General features: G+C 41.1%; 1 protein-coding gene across 1 annotated transcript in view; it reads right to left on the bottom strand.

Moving 5' to 3' along the window:
• tafa3a (TAFA chemokine like family member 3a) overlaps window positions 1-15,313 on the bottom strand; it is a 78,539-nt gene that overhangs the window by 21,106 nt on the left and 42,120 nt on the right. Inside the window, exon 2 of the mRNA XM_058055230.2 lies at window positions 12,064-12,176. Within this exon, the coding sequence (XP_057911213.1) occupies window positions 12,064-12,175 (112 nt within the window). The 5' untranslated portion in view covers window position 12,176. The remainder of the gene's footprint in view (window positions 1-12,063; window positions 12,177-15,313) is intronic.

Raw genomic sequence — 15,313 nt, 5'->3', positions numbered from 1 at the left:
CGTGTATGGTTTCTTCAAGATTCTGTAAAACAGTAAAGAATAACTGCATACAATTTCATGAGTATTAAAGAATCCGGCATCACACTCAAAAAGTTTAAAATAACTGTTTATGCGGCCCAACAAGACGACCACATTTAAAGAGAGAAACCTTTTTTGCCTTTGTCATCAAGAGATCACGATCGTGTGAATACCTAACAGAAAATTACACTGAATACACATTTTTTTTGTAATGGTAATGGTTTTATTTTATTTGAACATGCATCAGATTACAATTGAATGCATCACATAATCAGTTCACAGTTCCACATGTCCAAAAGGAGTAGGAAGAAGCAAAGCTTATTAAATCCTACCCCTCTATCTGGTTCTTTTACAATCAGTAACTGTTACATTTGTTCACTTCCTGCTTTCCTAATATAGTTTAAGGTTTTTTTTATGTTTTTTTTTTGTCACGTACCGAAGTAGGTGGTGATATGACCATCCAATGACCTAATGAGTACCATAGTAAGTGTCAATATAGTGATATATATAGCACATCACGACTGGTTCAAGACTCTTCATCCTTGTATTTAGCAAACATCAACTGCTTGTATTGTTTCTTGAATTGGCTCATCGTTGTGCATTGTTTGTGCGTCTTACTCAATCCATTCCATAGTTTGAGTCTTAAATGTTTGATCAGCTGATTGAACAGCCTATCTCAGTGTCAGGGTTGTTTGCAATAAATTGCCTACTTGCTCCCTTTTCTTCTTTTTGCACTTTGAAGCTCTACTAAGAACCTATTTAATATCAGACAGTGTAAAATACATTTCTGCTACTTTTCAAATGGTCCTTGTGATCCTCATTCAAATTGTGATCAGGAATGTGTAAGAGCATTTAGGGAATAGTCTTTTCTTCACTTCCTGTTACACATTACAAATGGTACATTTATCACCTTTACAACTGTCCTTTCTTCCTTCAGTGTGATCACGTAAATCCTAACCGACATTTATGAGTGCTCATCTGGAGTCAGTCCATGTTGGCTCGGTGGGTAGTTTCCTTACTAATCCCGCTCTATATGGCCTGATAACTGACTGAGAGAAGTGAAATAAAAGCTTTCCTGCATCTTCTGGTTGCGCTCCATGACTTCCTTGGGAATGGTGTTCCAGAGTGTCCACATTGGGCCATAAAGTCAATGACCAAGGAGGAGCATTGAGTTTATGAGAATGGAGCGGAGGATAAAATGTAATAGGTGGAACTACCAGAGTTCTTTTTGGAATTACTTTTTTTGTTTTTCTAAAAGGTTTTGTCCACATTTTTTTCCGGGAGATGGCTACTTTAAAAAAAAAAGAAGGGGCAGTCACAGGTCGTATTGTCATTTAATGGTGTCCCGAGGCGCCGTGCAATTCAACTCATGGGGATGGCTTCAGCCGGACATCTTTGCGACTTGACTGCAGACCTCAGCAGTCAAGGTATCAATGTTTGTCACCTTACGGCACATGGGGCCAAAACTCAAGGTCAAGTTTCGGTTGGGGGTCGAATAGTAGTTCATTATTGTGTAAGGACATTTTTATACAACAGAATGGGGGAAATGTGTATTTCTTTTGATAAAAATACATGTTTGTGTCAATTCATTTCTATTTTCCGACCATGAATGAATTCTCTCAATGTCTAGGCAAAAGCTGCATTATTCTATATGACCGCAATTCAACACAGCTGTGGAAAACGGGGATTATGCATTTCCCAGGATTCTTTTGTTGTACCTAAAATGATCATATTTCTTATGCCTACTTCAGATGTTATTTTGTAGAGACTGTGTACAATATTTTTAAAGTGGTGTCGTTTATAGTCCTGTACAAATGATTGTTCCTTTGGGTCGGAATCTGTATATAGCAAACATGCCGTAGGAATTCCTTATATATAAACTGTCTGTCCTCCCCCAAGCTCTGCTTCCTCTGCTCTCCCCAAAGCTCTGATCTCCATCATGAGCTGCCAGTAGCTCCTAAACACTTTTCAATTAGCTCTCCAAAGATTTTATTCATTTATTTTATCAACTCCTATACCAACCGTTTTAGAAAGTGGGTTTCATTCGTAGTTAGGAAGAACTTTGGGCGTGTGACCAACCACAGAGGAGTGCACGTGCCTGGAGGCGGGCCGTGGGTGGAATAAATGAAAATAGACCATTTTGACGGGAAGCACAAATCCAAGGAAATACAGCTGGAATAGGTACAGATTCTGGAAGAACTATCGTGTGTAGCTGCTATATATGAGACCACAACTCAATACAAAAGGTTGAAAATGAGCATATTATACCCTAATACAGGCTGCGTGGTAGTCGAGTGGTTATTGCGCAGACCTCACAGCTAGGAGACCCGGGTTCAATCCCACCCTTTGCCATCTCTGTGTGGAGTTTGCAGTTTCTCCCCATACGTGGTTTTTCTCCGCTTATCCTCACAAAGGTCAAGGGGGACCCAGCTGTCTTCGGACGAGAGGCGGGGTACACCCTGGACTGGTGGCTAGCCAATCACAGGGCACATATAGACAAACAACCATTCACACTCACATTCATACCTATGGACAATTTGGAGTCGCCAATTAACCTAGCATGTTTTTGGAATGTGGGAGAGAAAACCCACGCATGCACGGGGAGAACATGCAAACTCCACACAGAGATGGCCGAGGATGGACTTGAACCCGGTCTCGTAGCTGTGAGGTCTGCGCGGTAACCACACGACCGCCGTGCCGCCCCCAAATGCATCATGTTATATTTAAATTACTTATTGATAAGTCCCATAGGGGATACCTTATATTCTCTGTAGTTGAGTTATTTCTTCAGGAAAAAAATATGCCACAATATGATATGATATGATTAAAATTGTAACTTGGTACTTTTTATTATTTACCATAGCACACCAACATATTGTTTTATTAATACACTGCTTTGTCACTCAAAAGAAAATTGGAAGAGTTTATAACTAGCTATTAAAAAATATGTCCTTCTCAATGAAATTGTCGAGACTGATAAATAAAGACTTGCAAAAACAAAGATGCAAATAGAAAAAGGACATGTAAGCACAAAACGACAATGAAGCTGTGGCCGTTTTAAAAAAGGGTACGGCCTGTATCTCCTTGCGCTAAGCTCCAACCAAGCATGGCACATTAACAACAATGCAATTGACTAACTTTAAAGGAGGCTGCTCTAATTGGAAGATAAAGGAAGGCTTTTAGTGTGTAAGACCCAATTACCTCCATGCTGTTAGCACCTCACCACTGATTGCATTCATTAGCGCCAGTCGTTATCATCCTTTGGCTTCTATCAAATTCCCCCCCATAAATCCCCTTATTCCTACACATTCCAGAATAGCTGGAAGTCACTCATAAAAGTGCTGATGGACTAATGGGTTTACATTTGAGTTGTGATTAGGGAGACAGGATCGTGGCTGCGGGGGATGGGGGGGTTGCTTGCTAACGCCATTTGGATCCATCCTGACACAGTCAGAACATCTGCATGCACTAAAACAGTTGCATTCCCGAAATAGTTCTCCCTCTCCATTTTTTTCCATACCTCCATGTGAAAAACATATTCTATCGTATTCTATCTGAAGCATTCTACCGTTACAGCCTTTCATCCACAAGGAAAAGGCATTCTGGGTGCCCTGAAACTGTATTTTTTCAAAACGACTTCCGGAGTGGGAAAATCTGTTGCCATGCAGACAACTTTTCTGAAAACAATGCTGTCGCCGTCATGTGACCAGAAGTGACAAGACAAAATATAAATACAAACATAATAGCTGAATATTTATATATACCACTTGGGTCGGTCTCACTGACAGCAAGATAGAGTATATGTGTGTGAATGAGAGGGACCCAAGTGGAAGAGTGAGGTTACAGGGAGAAGAGATACAGAAGGTGGAGAATTTTAAGTACCTGGGGTCAACAATTCAGAACAATGGAGATTGTGAAAAAGAGTTGAAGAAGCGTGTGTAGGAAGGATGGAACGGGTGGAGAAATGTGTCAGGCGTGATGTGTGATAGAAGAGTTTCAGAAAAAAAAATGAAAGGAAAAATAACTGAGACCAGCCATGTTGTTTGGTCTAGAGACAGTGTCACTGAGGAAAAGACAGGAAGCAGAACTGGAGGTAGCAGAGATGAGGATGCTGAGGTTCACATTGGGAGTGACCAGGATAGATAGGATCAGGAACGAGTACATCAGAGGTACATTACATGTTAGAGGCCTTCGAGATAAAGTCAGAGAGGCCAGACTGAGATGGTTTGGACATGTCCAGAGGAGAGGTCGTGAATATATTGGTAGAAGGATGCTGCGTTTAGAGCTGCCAGTTAAGAGGCGTAGAAGAAGACCAAAGAGGAGGTTTATGGATGTAGTGAAGGAGGACATGAGGGTAGTTGGAGTGGGAGAGACCGATGCAGAAGACAGGGTTGGATGGAGAAGATTGATTTGTTGTGGCGACCTTCCAAAGAAGGAGATTTATATTTGTGGTGGTTATGCAACTCAAATATTCATTCATTCATTTTCGCCAGCCAATCACAGGGCACATATAGACAAACAACCATTCACACTCACATTCATACCGATGGACAATTTGGAGTCGCTAATTAACCTAGCATGTTTTTGGAATGTGGGAGGAAACCGGAGTACCCGGAGAAAACCCACGCATGCACAGGGAGAACATGCAAACTCCACACAGAGATGGCCGAGGGCGGAATTGAACCCTGGTCTACTCGCTGTGAGGTCTGCGTGCTAACCACTCATCCGCCGTGCAGCCCCGCAACTCAAATATTGCAAAGCAAATTAATTAGCAAAGCATTTGCTGGGTTGAAAACATCAGTTATATTTAACAACTTAGATTTGACAAAAAGCTTCTAAAATATTCTTTTAGAGAGACAGAGAGAACGAGTTTTAACACTAGTCCGTGTCTTTGGTCCAAGTAGACCAAGCCACATGATTTCCCTTGCAAGCAGATCAAGACCCATCATTCAAACAGCCCGCTTGTTTGGTGCAGATAAATGTGAACGCACCCTTAAAGTTTTTTGGTGCTGGGTCGGGTCCTCCATTACGAGTAACAAGACAATAAGGAGGCTTTAGTCAATCCCTTTTAGTGTGCGAGCCATTCCAGAGTGTGTGAACACAAGCATTAGAATTCTCTCCATGTCCACACTGTCCCCCCACTCGGCTTCACAAGCACAAACAAAAAGGATCCAAGGCCACACACAGCCACTCATAGCTCATCTATACAGCTGCCATTCAGGGGCGTATCGCCACAGACGTTTGACGGTTTTCTAATCTAGGAAGCTGCCACGGCGAGACGGGGCCACCTCACCTCTGTCATCAACACGGCGCATCTCAAACAGCTCCACATCTCCATCTCAATTTCACTCTTCTGTCACTGCCTGCCATTTGCGGCGTCCATCTGCTCTTTGGAGGACCGATGCTCCAAAAATGTGTGGGGGTGACCCACTGGGGATGTTATCATGCTAGCCCTGAGGGAGGCTTCCATGGTGACCCCTTGCTGTATCACTATTGTGCAAAAGTCTGAGGCCACCACTTGTTCTGTAGGCGGCAGTCACATACAGTTAGGAAGATTGCGCAACTTATTCATAACCGATTTTTACTAAAAAAATTGTAGATTTATTTTGCACGGATTCATGAAGAAGCCACTGAATTATGACAGTACAGTTTGTGGACTAAGTCAGCTACTGAAACACACATGTCTGCTTATAATGACTGTAAAATCCATATCTTTGTCAAGTACTGAATGGCAGGGTTGGTCTTTAGGAACCGTATTTCCGGCTTTACTTTAATTCCCGTGTTTATTATTTAGTGTGTTGGGCAGAGCAGTGAATTTCTCGGTCATGGTCAGTGAATTTCATTTTCATAAATGTTACTTTTTATATCGTAATTTTTTAAATCTCCCAATTTAAATTTTTTATCTCATAATTTCACCTTTTTTATCTCATAATTTCACATTTTTATCTCATAATTTCTTTATCTCATAATTCAAACTTTTTATCTCATCATTTCTTTATTTCATAATCTCAACTTTTTTATCTCATAATTTTTATGTCATCATTATGTCTTTTCATTCTCGTGAATTTGACTTTTTAACATCATAATTTTTTTCCCTTTTAACATTTTCTACCCTTTTTTTTTTACCCTTTTTCACAATACACCAAATACAAAAACTACAAATATACCAAAAAATACAAAAAATCTAAATAAACACCTAGGTCACCCAAGTAAAATACAGTAATAGAAAAATTGAAGACAAAAATCAAACAAAACATGAAAACAAAGGAGTACTTTTATGGTATTTCACACTGGAAGGACCGTTGTAAAGGATAGAGAAGGAGACTCAGTAGTGACTTCAAAACTGTCCCTTTCATTGGAGCAGATCCCTTCACGTGTTTATCTTTGATAATGATCAACACATTTGAGCGGGCATGAAACCAAAGCTGATATCTCCATTTCTCTCCTGATATGTCTAATTTCTCTTTAGATTTCACTTTCCTTTTCTTTTACACGGTGTCACCGGAACAGAATGCCTTAAAGACATTGTCCCTCCTCAGTGCCGTGATACATTTAACTAGAAACGTCGTAACACCTATAACAATAAAACCAGGACCACCTGTATGAGACAATCAAATAAAAGCTGGCTGGACAGTAAGCCACTATACTATATTTTATATTTGTAGAATACATATATTAAATATTCCACTACATTCAAATGCAAACTCGAGCACAGTTGCTTAGTATTAATGTATATGCGTGTGTATATGTGTGTAAACCTGAGAAGTCATTTTGTTCACAATTTGCCGGAGCATTCAAGAGCTTAATAACTTACATTTAAAAATGTAACAGAGTTCACGACCTTACTGCATAGATTTTCCTCTCGAGAGAAGAGGAAGAAGACTCTACCTCACGATGCATCTCACAGCCTCCTCACCGGGGAAAATGTTTTTCATTCCCTCTCTTCCAGTCAACATTTCCGAGTTTGCCCTTTCCATCACACAAGCTTGAATGCTGCTTTAAAAAAATATACACGGTGAGATTTGCTCTGGAGAAAACAAACCTCAGCTATACGTAGGTGCAGCTGAAACTTCATTCAAACAAACTTTAAAGAGTTGCACAACAATGTCAAATCTTGCAAAATTCAGTTTAATTAACATCTAAATGGTTGCATTTTAATTAGCTTTTGTTTTTACTATGGGACACAAGGGTACCAATGATGGAAAAAGGAAACATTATGATGAAGATAATACAAATGAGCATGCAAGCTGGAAAAGCTGCACGTGTCTCTGCAATCATTCTAAATGTCCCATTCGTTATAGGTGCAGGTATCTCCATTACATAAATAGCAATAATCTTTTACCAAAAGTAGCTACACAAATTGTATACACAAATCAGATGTTTGTTTCATTTTTTTTAAACATATAATGCTTATTTATATATTTATATGACACTTAAAACGGCTGCACGGTGGTCGAGTGGTTAGCACGTAGGCCTCACAGCTTGGAGACCCGAGTTCAACTCCACCCTCGACCCTGTGCATGCGTGGGTTTTCTCCGGGTACTCCGGTTTCCTCTCACATTCCAAAAAACATGCTAGGTTAATTGGCGACTCCAATTTGTCCATAGGTATGAATGTGAGTGTGAATGGTTGTTTGTCTATATGTGCCCTGTGATTGGCTGGCGACCAGTCCAGGATGTACCCCGCCTCTCGCCCGAAGACAGCTGGGATAGGCTCCAGAAACCCCAAACGACCGCGAAAATGAATGTTTTTTGATATAATGTTTGTTGAATTGGGCAGCACAGCGGTCAAGTGGTTAGCACACAGACCTCACAGCTAGGATATCAGGGTTCAATTCCATCCTCGGCCATCTCTGTGTGGAGTTTGCATGTTCTCCCTGTGCATACGTGGGTTTTCTCCTGGTACTCCAGCTTCCTCCCACATTCCAAAAACATGCTAGGTTAATTGGCGACTCCAAATTGTCCATAGGTATGAATGTGAGTGTGAATGGTTGTTTGTCTATATGTGCCCTGTGATTGGCTGGTGACCAGTCCAGCTGAGATAGGCTCCAAAAAAAGCGGTAGAAAATGAATGAATGAACGTTTGTTGAATTGTCATGTATTGTTTGCACAATCTTACGGCCATAACTCATATTATTGACCTGTATGATGAATAAAGGTTTTATGTTGTTGATAGTTTAATGCTGGACCAGAACTAAACTGATGGTGGTGGACTTTGGAGGTTCCATTGTATATAAATAGCTGGCTCATGAGACCCTTATTTGACTCAGTACGTCGCAACATCAGAGCCAGAAGGTACTTAACACACTTACATTCTCTACAGACCACTTTGCCCCCCCCACTCCCGCTCCCTCGCCACTCTTTCATGACCAGCTAATGAATGTAGATGGTGCTCTGGGGCGGAGGGGGGGAGAACAGCGGTCTTATTAAAGGCGGTGATATGAGAGTCCGTGTGGCCATCGCAAAAGGTTGAACTGCTCTGGCGCAGGTAAACCAGAGGGGCTAAAGAGGTTTGTTTATTGGGCCCACCTTGACTTGACCTCTGCAGGCGTGGTCGTGCTTATCAAAGGGTCAGCGCAGCCTGGGGGGTAGACATCGCGAGGTTGCTCGCTCCTAATAACCAACACTAAAGCAAGCAGGCAGCGACGTAAGCCTGCGGATTAAGCGCCTTAGCCAATATGTTTGCAGTCAAACAAATGGGATTTAGAAGCACACTGTCACTGTCAAAAAAAACATGTGTAGACAGTCTATATAGACTCAAATATATCCATGCACATCATGAAAAGTCAACGGGTGAATCCCAACCTCAGCACCAGCCACCCATTTCATACTACAAGGCATGAAAGTTGTAACTTGGTCGCCTAGAACGTTGAATAAATGCATCATGGTTCCTAAAATATGCCATTTAGCTGAAAAACAATGGATGAGTTCCAAAACCTGCTGGTGTGCATCTGAGCAATCAAGTAAGGCAGAAATGGGTACATTTTTTACTGTTATCTAATTCATACACTTATCAGACAGACATGAACATATGCTACAAAAACCTGAGTAATTTCATCGTGTTTCAGTTTGTATTATTACCCTGAGGTTAAAAATAATATATACAACTCACTCCGAATGACTTTTTTTTAAACCAAAAAATACAATATAAGAACACTACCCTTGCCCAATAGTGGTTGAAAAAAACACAGTGTAAAAAAAAAATTGCTAATATTCCTTCAGCCAGAATAAAATAACAGCCATTCATGGTGGTCACTCGCAGTTCATTGTGGTGTTATAATATACAGCCAATGATAGCTAACATTACCAGCTAAACATTGCCAAATTGCTATCATTAGCTGACAACAAACATAACTGTATTGTGTCAGCATAGCATATATAAAGTACTCAAAGCAGGAAGAGGGGGAATATAATGTCCGCAGTACATCGGAATGTTTCCTTTTAACATCCATCCATCCATTTTCTATGCCGCTTATCCTCACTATGCTGGAGCCTATCCCAGCTGACTTCCAGAGAGAGGCGGGATACACCCTGGACTGGTCGCCAGCCAGTCACAGGGCACATATAGACAAACAACCATTCACACTCACATTCATACCTATGGACAATTTGGAGTCGCCAATTAACCTAGCATGTTTTTGGAATGTGGGAGGAAACCGGAGTACCCGGAGAAAACCGCTTATTCTCACAAGGGTGGCAGGGGATGCTGGAGCCTATCCCAGCTGTCTTCGGGAGAGAGGCGGGGTACACCTTGGACTGGTCACCAGCCAATCACAGGGCACATATAGACAAACAACCATTCACACTCACATTCATACCTATGGACAATTTGGAGTCGCCAATTAACCTAGCATGTTTTTGGAATGTGGGAGGAAGGAAACCGGAGAAAACCCACGCACACACGGAGAGAATTTTTTTATGCTAACCACTCAAACACCATGCAGCCGTCCTTTTAACAATTTCATTCAAAAATGTGGGATTTTTTACAGTAAAATAAAGAAAATAAACAGTGTAATTGCCTAAATGAGAGGTCACACATATGTGGTAGTGACTGATAATGTCAATGTCATCTGTAAATTAGAAAATCGTTAATCTCAGTTCACTGCCATGTTAACACCTGATTGGTTAGAGTGCTTCATTTGATGGGCGTGGAATCGAATCACTTTCCTTCGTACAGCATCAACAAAGTTCATAGAAGACCAGTTTGGAAACTACCATCGAGCGCTAAGAATGAACGTCAATGGAAACGTGCAATATGTCACCCACCAAAAGCAACCTCTAGTCCCATTATTTTTCCGGAACTACACTCAGAACTTCCAACTCAGAGGAGCAGTAATTCTGACAAAACACTTTCTTCTTCTTCACCTGCTTTTATCTTCGTCTTCATCTGCCAACACACCCAGTGTGTGTGCATCCCTTAAGGTGCAGCCTCTCGGTCACGAACATGTTTGTGATCCTTTGTCCAATCAAAGTGTTTGGCTGCTAGAGGTTTAGTTAGTTCAGACGCTGCTGAGCCATTTGATTGTCGTGCAGTGGAATGAGGCTCATTATTTCAATGTGTAGTCACAGTTTGTGCCCTCCCGCCCAAGGACCAGGACATCTATCCATGAAAGGAAATCACTTTGAAAGGTCTGGTCCTTGGACACATACACACACACACACACACACAAAGATGCACGGACACCATTACTGTACTGGTGCATGAGAACTTTTTCACTTCTCAAGTCTTTAACAACTTAGGAATCAGCCCACAAACACAGCATCGCCTTGCTAAATAATGTAGAAGTATCATTGGCTGGGCTAGTTCTTAATGATCACTTCAACCGAGACCAATGCTTTTTTGCAACGGATTCAAAACAGCAGAAACCCTTGTGATATAGAGGATCTTTGGCTTGTGACTATGATTTTTGTAATAAGTCATGAAAACAGCAGAGCGCTTCTGTCCTATTTTGGGATCTTTGACAAGCAGTTTTTGTCAGGTAATAACAAAACAAATAGAGAATCTTTGACTGATTCCTAAAAAAAACTGTAGTGACCACTTCCTGTCATATGGAGGATCTTTGATTACAGATTCCAAAAACATGCTCGGTTAATTGGCGACTCCAAATTGTCAATAGGTATGAATGTGAGTGTGAATGGTTGTTTGTCTATATGTGCCCTGTGATTGGCTGGCGACCAGTCCAGCCTGAAGACAGCTGGGATAGACTCCAGCACCCCCACGACCCTTGTGAGGATAAGCGGTAGAAAATGAATGAATGAAAAACAGCAGTGTTCCTGTTATATACAAGGTTGTTGAAAAATAACTCCCTGTTTTAAAACATATAATTTATTCATATGTTGTAATATTTTCTCATTTTTGTGTGTCTGCTCCATGATGTATGGAATTACATCTATGTTATGAATTCAATCTATGGCGAATATGAAAAGTCATGTCTTCCATCCCAAAAGAGTTCCTTGTGAAATCAGTTAATGCGGTTCCCAAGCAGCTTGAGAATTTGGTGGCGTCCATATCGAATTTTAAATAAAACACCATGCAATACACTTTCTTCATGTACATTTCTTGTAAAAAAAAATTATAGTTCAGATATGAATTATAAGTACTTGAAAATAGGGAGTTACATTTCAGTCATCCCTTGCAGGATCTTTTACTAGTGCTTTTTTTGCAATGGGTACCTAAACTATAGAGGATCTTTGATTAGCGTTTTTTGCACTAGATTAGCGTTTTGCACGACTTTCTTGTCGTGTAGAGGATCTTTAACTAGTGCCTTTTGTGGTGTTTTTCTTTAAAAGCAGCAGACCACTCATTTTGTGTAGAGGATGTTTGACCAGCCTTTTCATCAAGAAATTCGTATAGAAAAACAGCAGTGCTCCTCTTGGACTGTTCCTGCCATGTAGAGAATCTTTGACATTTGAATCTTTGCATTTCTGACTTGTATTTTTGCATTAGGCAAATAAAACAGCGGATCCCTCCTGTAATATACAGTAAATTCTGAGATTTTTAAAAAAAAGTTTGCTTTAAATAATTGCATGCATGCCTGAGACATACCTATGTGGCTCCGGTGAGATGATGCGCTGCTGAATTGCCCCCAAAGAGACACCATGCAGACGGTCAGCAGCAGCGCCTTTCTACACATTCTCTGCAGATCCCGCTCCTTCATTCTGCATAGAAAAATACAAAGACAATATTTGAATATAAAGACATATTTGCATTATATCAGTGACTCTCAAATACTGTCGGGATGGGTGCGAGAGATTTTCATTTCAGTACAAGCCTGCCAACATGTACATATTTATAGTACTCAACACACAATATGACTTTTGAATACGCTTTGTATACTCTCCGTTTTGTTACATTTTCCTGGTTTCAGTTTCAAGTTCAGGGCTGCACGGCGGTCGAGTGGTTAGGGCGCAGATCTCACAGCTAGGAAACCCGAGTTCAATCCCACTTTCGGCTACCTCTGTGTGGAGTTTGCATGTTCTCCCCGTGCATGCATGTGTTTTCTCCGGGTTTCCTCCCACATTCCAAAAACATGCTAGGTTAATTGGCGACTCCAAATTGTCCATAGGTATGAATGTGAGTGTGAATGGTTGTTTGTCTATATGTGCCCTATGATTGGCTGGCGACCAGTTCAGGGTGTACCCCACCTCTCAATTAAAGACAGCTGGGATAGGCTCCAGCACCCCCTGCAACACTCATGAATGAATGAATGAGTTTCAAGTTCAGTCTGTACAGTCCGGATAAATTAATAAATATTAGCAGTTTCTCTAGTATTTCATATCGAGGGGGTGTGAAAACATTTCTGTCCCTTGTGGGGGGCATGACAGAAAATAATTGAGTGTACAGTGCAAGCAGAATCAAGTGGATTTTAGTCCAGCATACCCCTTCTGGTCTTTGAGGCCATCAATTAGAGTAGCACCTTGGATTTAGTGTACGTCTCTGCTACAGTGGGGATTTACTCCATGTGGCCTACGACTACCACACAAATGTAGCCTCACATCAATTAAAAACCTTACTTTCAAGCTAAAGTTATTTTTAATTTAATGGGCAACCAAAGGACTCATTATAAGCCAAGTGGTTTGTGGTCTTTATACATTTTAACTGTCTTCCCATTATATTGTCCACCCATCTGTAGACAATATTCACTATTAAATACACTAAGCACTTAGATGTGCATCGTTGTGCGCAAAGTTGAAATAACCTGGTGGTCTATAAGCACTCTGAGTCCTATTTGGTCCACTACTGCTCTGCATCGGAGAATGAGAGGCCCATAGAGAACGGAACACAAGCCGTCCAATCAGTGGCTCATGTCCCTGCCAAAAGGACTGCCCTGGTGGACTCCGTCTTAGAGCTGTGTTCCAGTGTAGCTCCGTCAGAGGAATAAGTGCTTGGTTTCTCTACTGGCAGATTCATGTCCTGGTTCTCTTGCAAGGACAAATGAGCGCATGATATGTTGACTGTGACTGGCTTTGTACTGAGAGCCAGAGACTCTTCGTTTTGGATCAACATCAGACAGACCATGTATTATGATCACACCAACAAACAGTCTGTAACATGATCACTGGATTCCTCAAGGTGTCCTTTGGATATTTACATGTAGGTTTAAGATCATCGGGTGTCTCAGCCAAATACGGCCATACAGCTCAAAGGGTTTTTTTTTTTTCCCCACGCTTGAACTGCACACAAACGGTGACATTTTGTTTATATCTACATACACCATTGTGTTGCTTGTGCTATTATTTTAAGTCTGACCCCAAAGTTGCATTGACTTGACATTTCTCACACAACTCAATGCTCTCAAACACCTACTGTAACTTTTGGGTGTTTAGATTCACAACAACATTTGGGACAAATCTTTAGGAGACCCAGAAGGACATGTGTATAAAATTTGAGCAACATTGGTTGAAAAATATAGATGCCATTAAGCAAAATGCCATTGCGGGGGCACGGACAGGAAGGTTTTTAATTGATGTGAGGCTACAAATCGGTATCGATGTCGGCCGATACTTGCTTGAAAACGGCGGAGCCCCCGCTGCAGCATCCAGAATAAGCACGTCTGTGTGTGGGACTTCCTGTCTTTGTGTGATAAAATCTATGCACCCTGCAAAACGTGCATAATGCAATCAAAGATTTTGATTTGGATCGGGGCCGGACACTTGGCAGGGTGTGGTGAGTTTATTTTAGCGCCAAAATTATAATAAAGTTAAGCAATAGCACACAAGTTTGAAAATCTATTTACACCCGTTTCTTTAATAGTAGCATAATTGAATCATACTTTAATTGCGTTACTACAAGCGATGAGTTCCGTTTAAAGACACTACGTCATTTAAGTGCAGCAATTTAGACTTCCAAAGTGAGTGATAATAATATCCATATATTATATACTTTATTTGCATTTCTGTTTATTTAGACCACACATACACACATAATGAAGGCATTGTTGTGATGTTCGGAGTGTCCGTAAATGCATCTTGTGTCCTCGTTGTCTAGTGACAGTGAAGTGTCGTTGCAATGACGAATGGACTACTGAGCATCAGACTTTGCTCTGCGGGTGCCATCGTCTGTTCTGTCACAACAGTGAGCTGTGGCTTTAATGGAATTAATTAATTAGTTATCACCATTAACACATCATTTTTGATAGCCATAATATACCATATAGTCATATATATTATATATATATATTCCAAAGAATATTTTTCCAAAGAGAAACACATTTTTATCCATTTCACGAACAATCACGGCTGCACGGCGGTCCAGTGTTTAGGGCGCACACCAGGGTTCAATTCCACCCTCGGGCATCTCTGTGTGGAGTTCTCCCCCGTGCATGCATGCATGCAAGTTAATTGGCGACTCCAAATTGTCCATAGGTATGAATGTGAGTGTGAATGGTTGTTTGTCTATATGTGCCCTGTGATTGGCTGGCGACCAGTCCAGGGTGTACCCCGCCTCTCGCCCAAAGACAGCTGGGATAGGCTCCAGCACCCCCCGCGACCCTCGTGAGGAAAAGCGGTAGAAAATGAATGAATGAACAAACAGTTAAAATTAATCAGATGATTTTCAAAGAACAATCTACATATTTGCATAGAGGCCTACTATCAACAACTGTCAGTCCTCTGCATCAATCTCCTGGTATGGCTGCTAATCCAAGTTCATCATTTTATAAGGCTAATAGACCCATCAAAAAATCGAAACTAAAACTAAAATCTCTTACCATGCTGTTAACTACTCCCTTCAGAGAGCAGCACAAACTGGGTCTAACAAGGACATAAAAACGATGCACAACTGTGCATGAAGACAA

The sequence above is a fragment of the Doryrhamphus excisus genome, linkage group LG18, assembly GCF_037039965.1.
Source record: "Doryrhamphus excisus strain RoL-2023G ecotype Guam linkage group LG18, RoL_Dexc_Guam_v1.1, whole genome shotgun sequence".
NCBI lineage: Eukaryota > Metazoa > Chordata > Actinopteri > Syngnathiformes > Syngnathidae > Doryrhamphus > Doryrhamphus excisus.
This window is presented reverse-complemented; position numbering and strand designations above follow the sequence as displayed.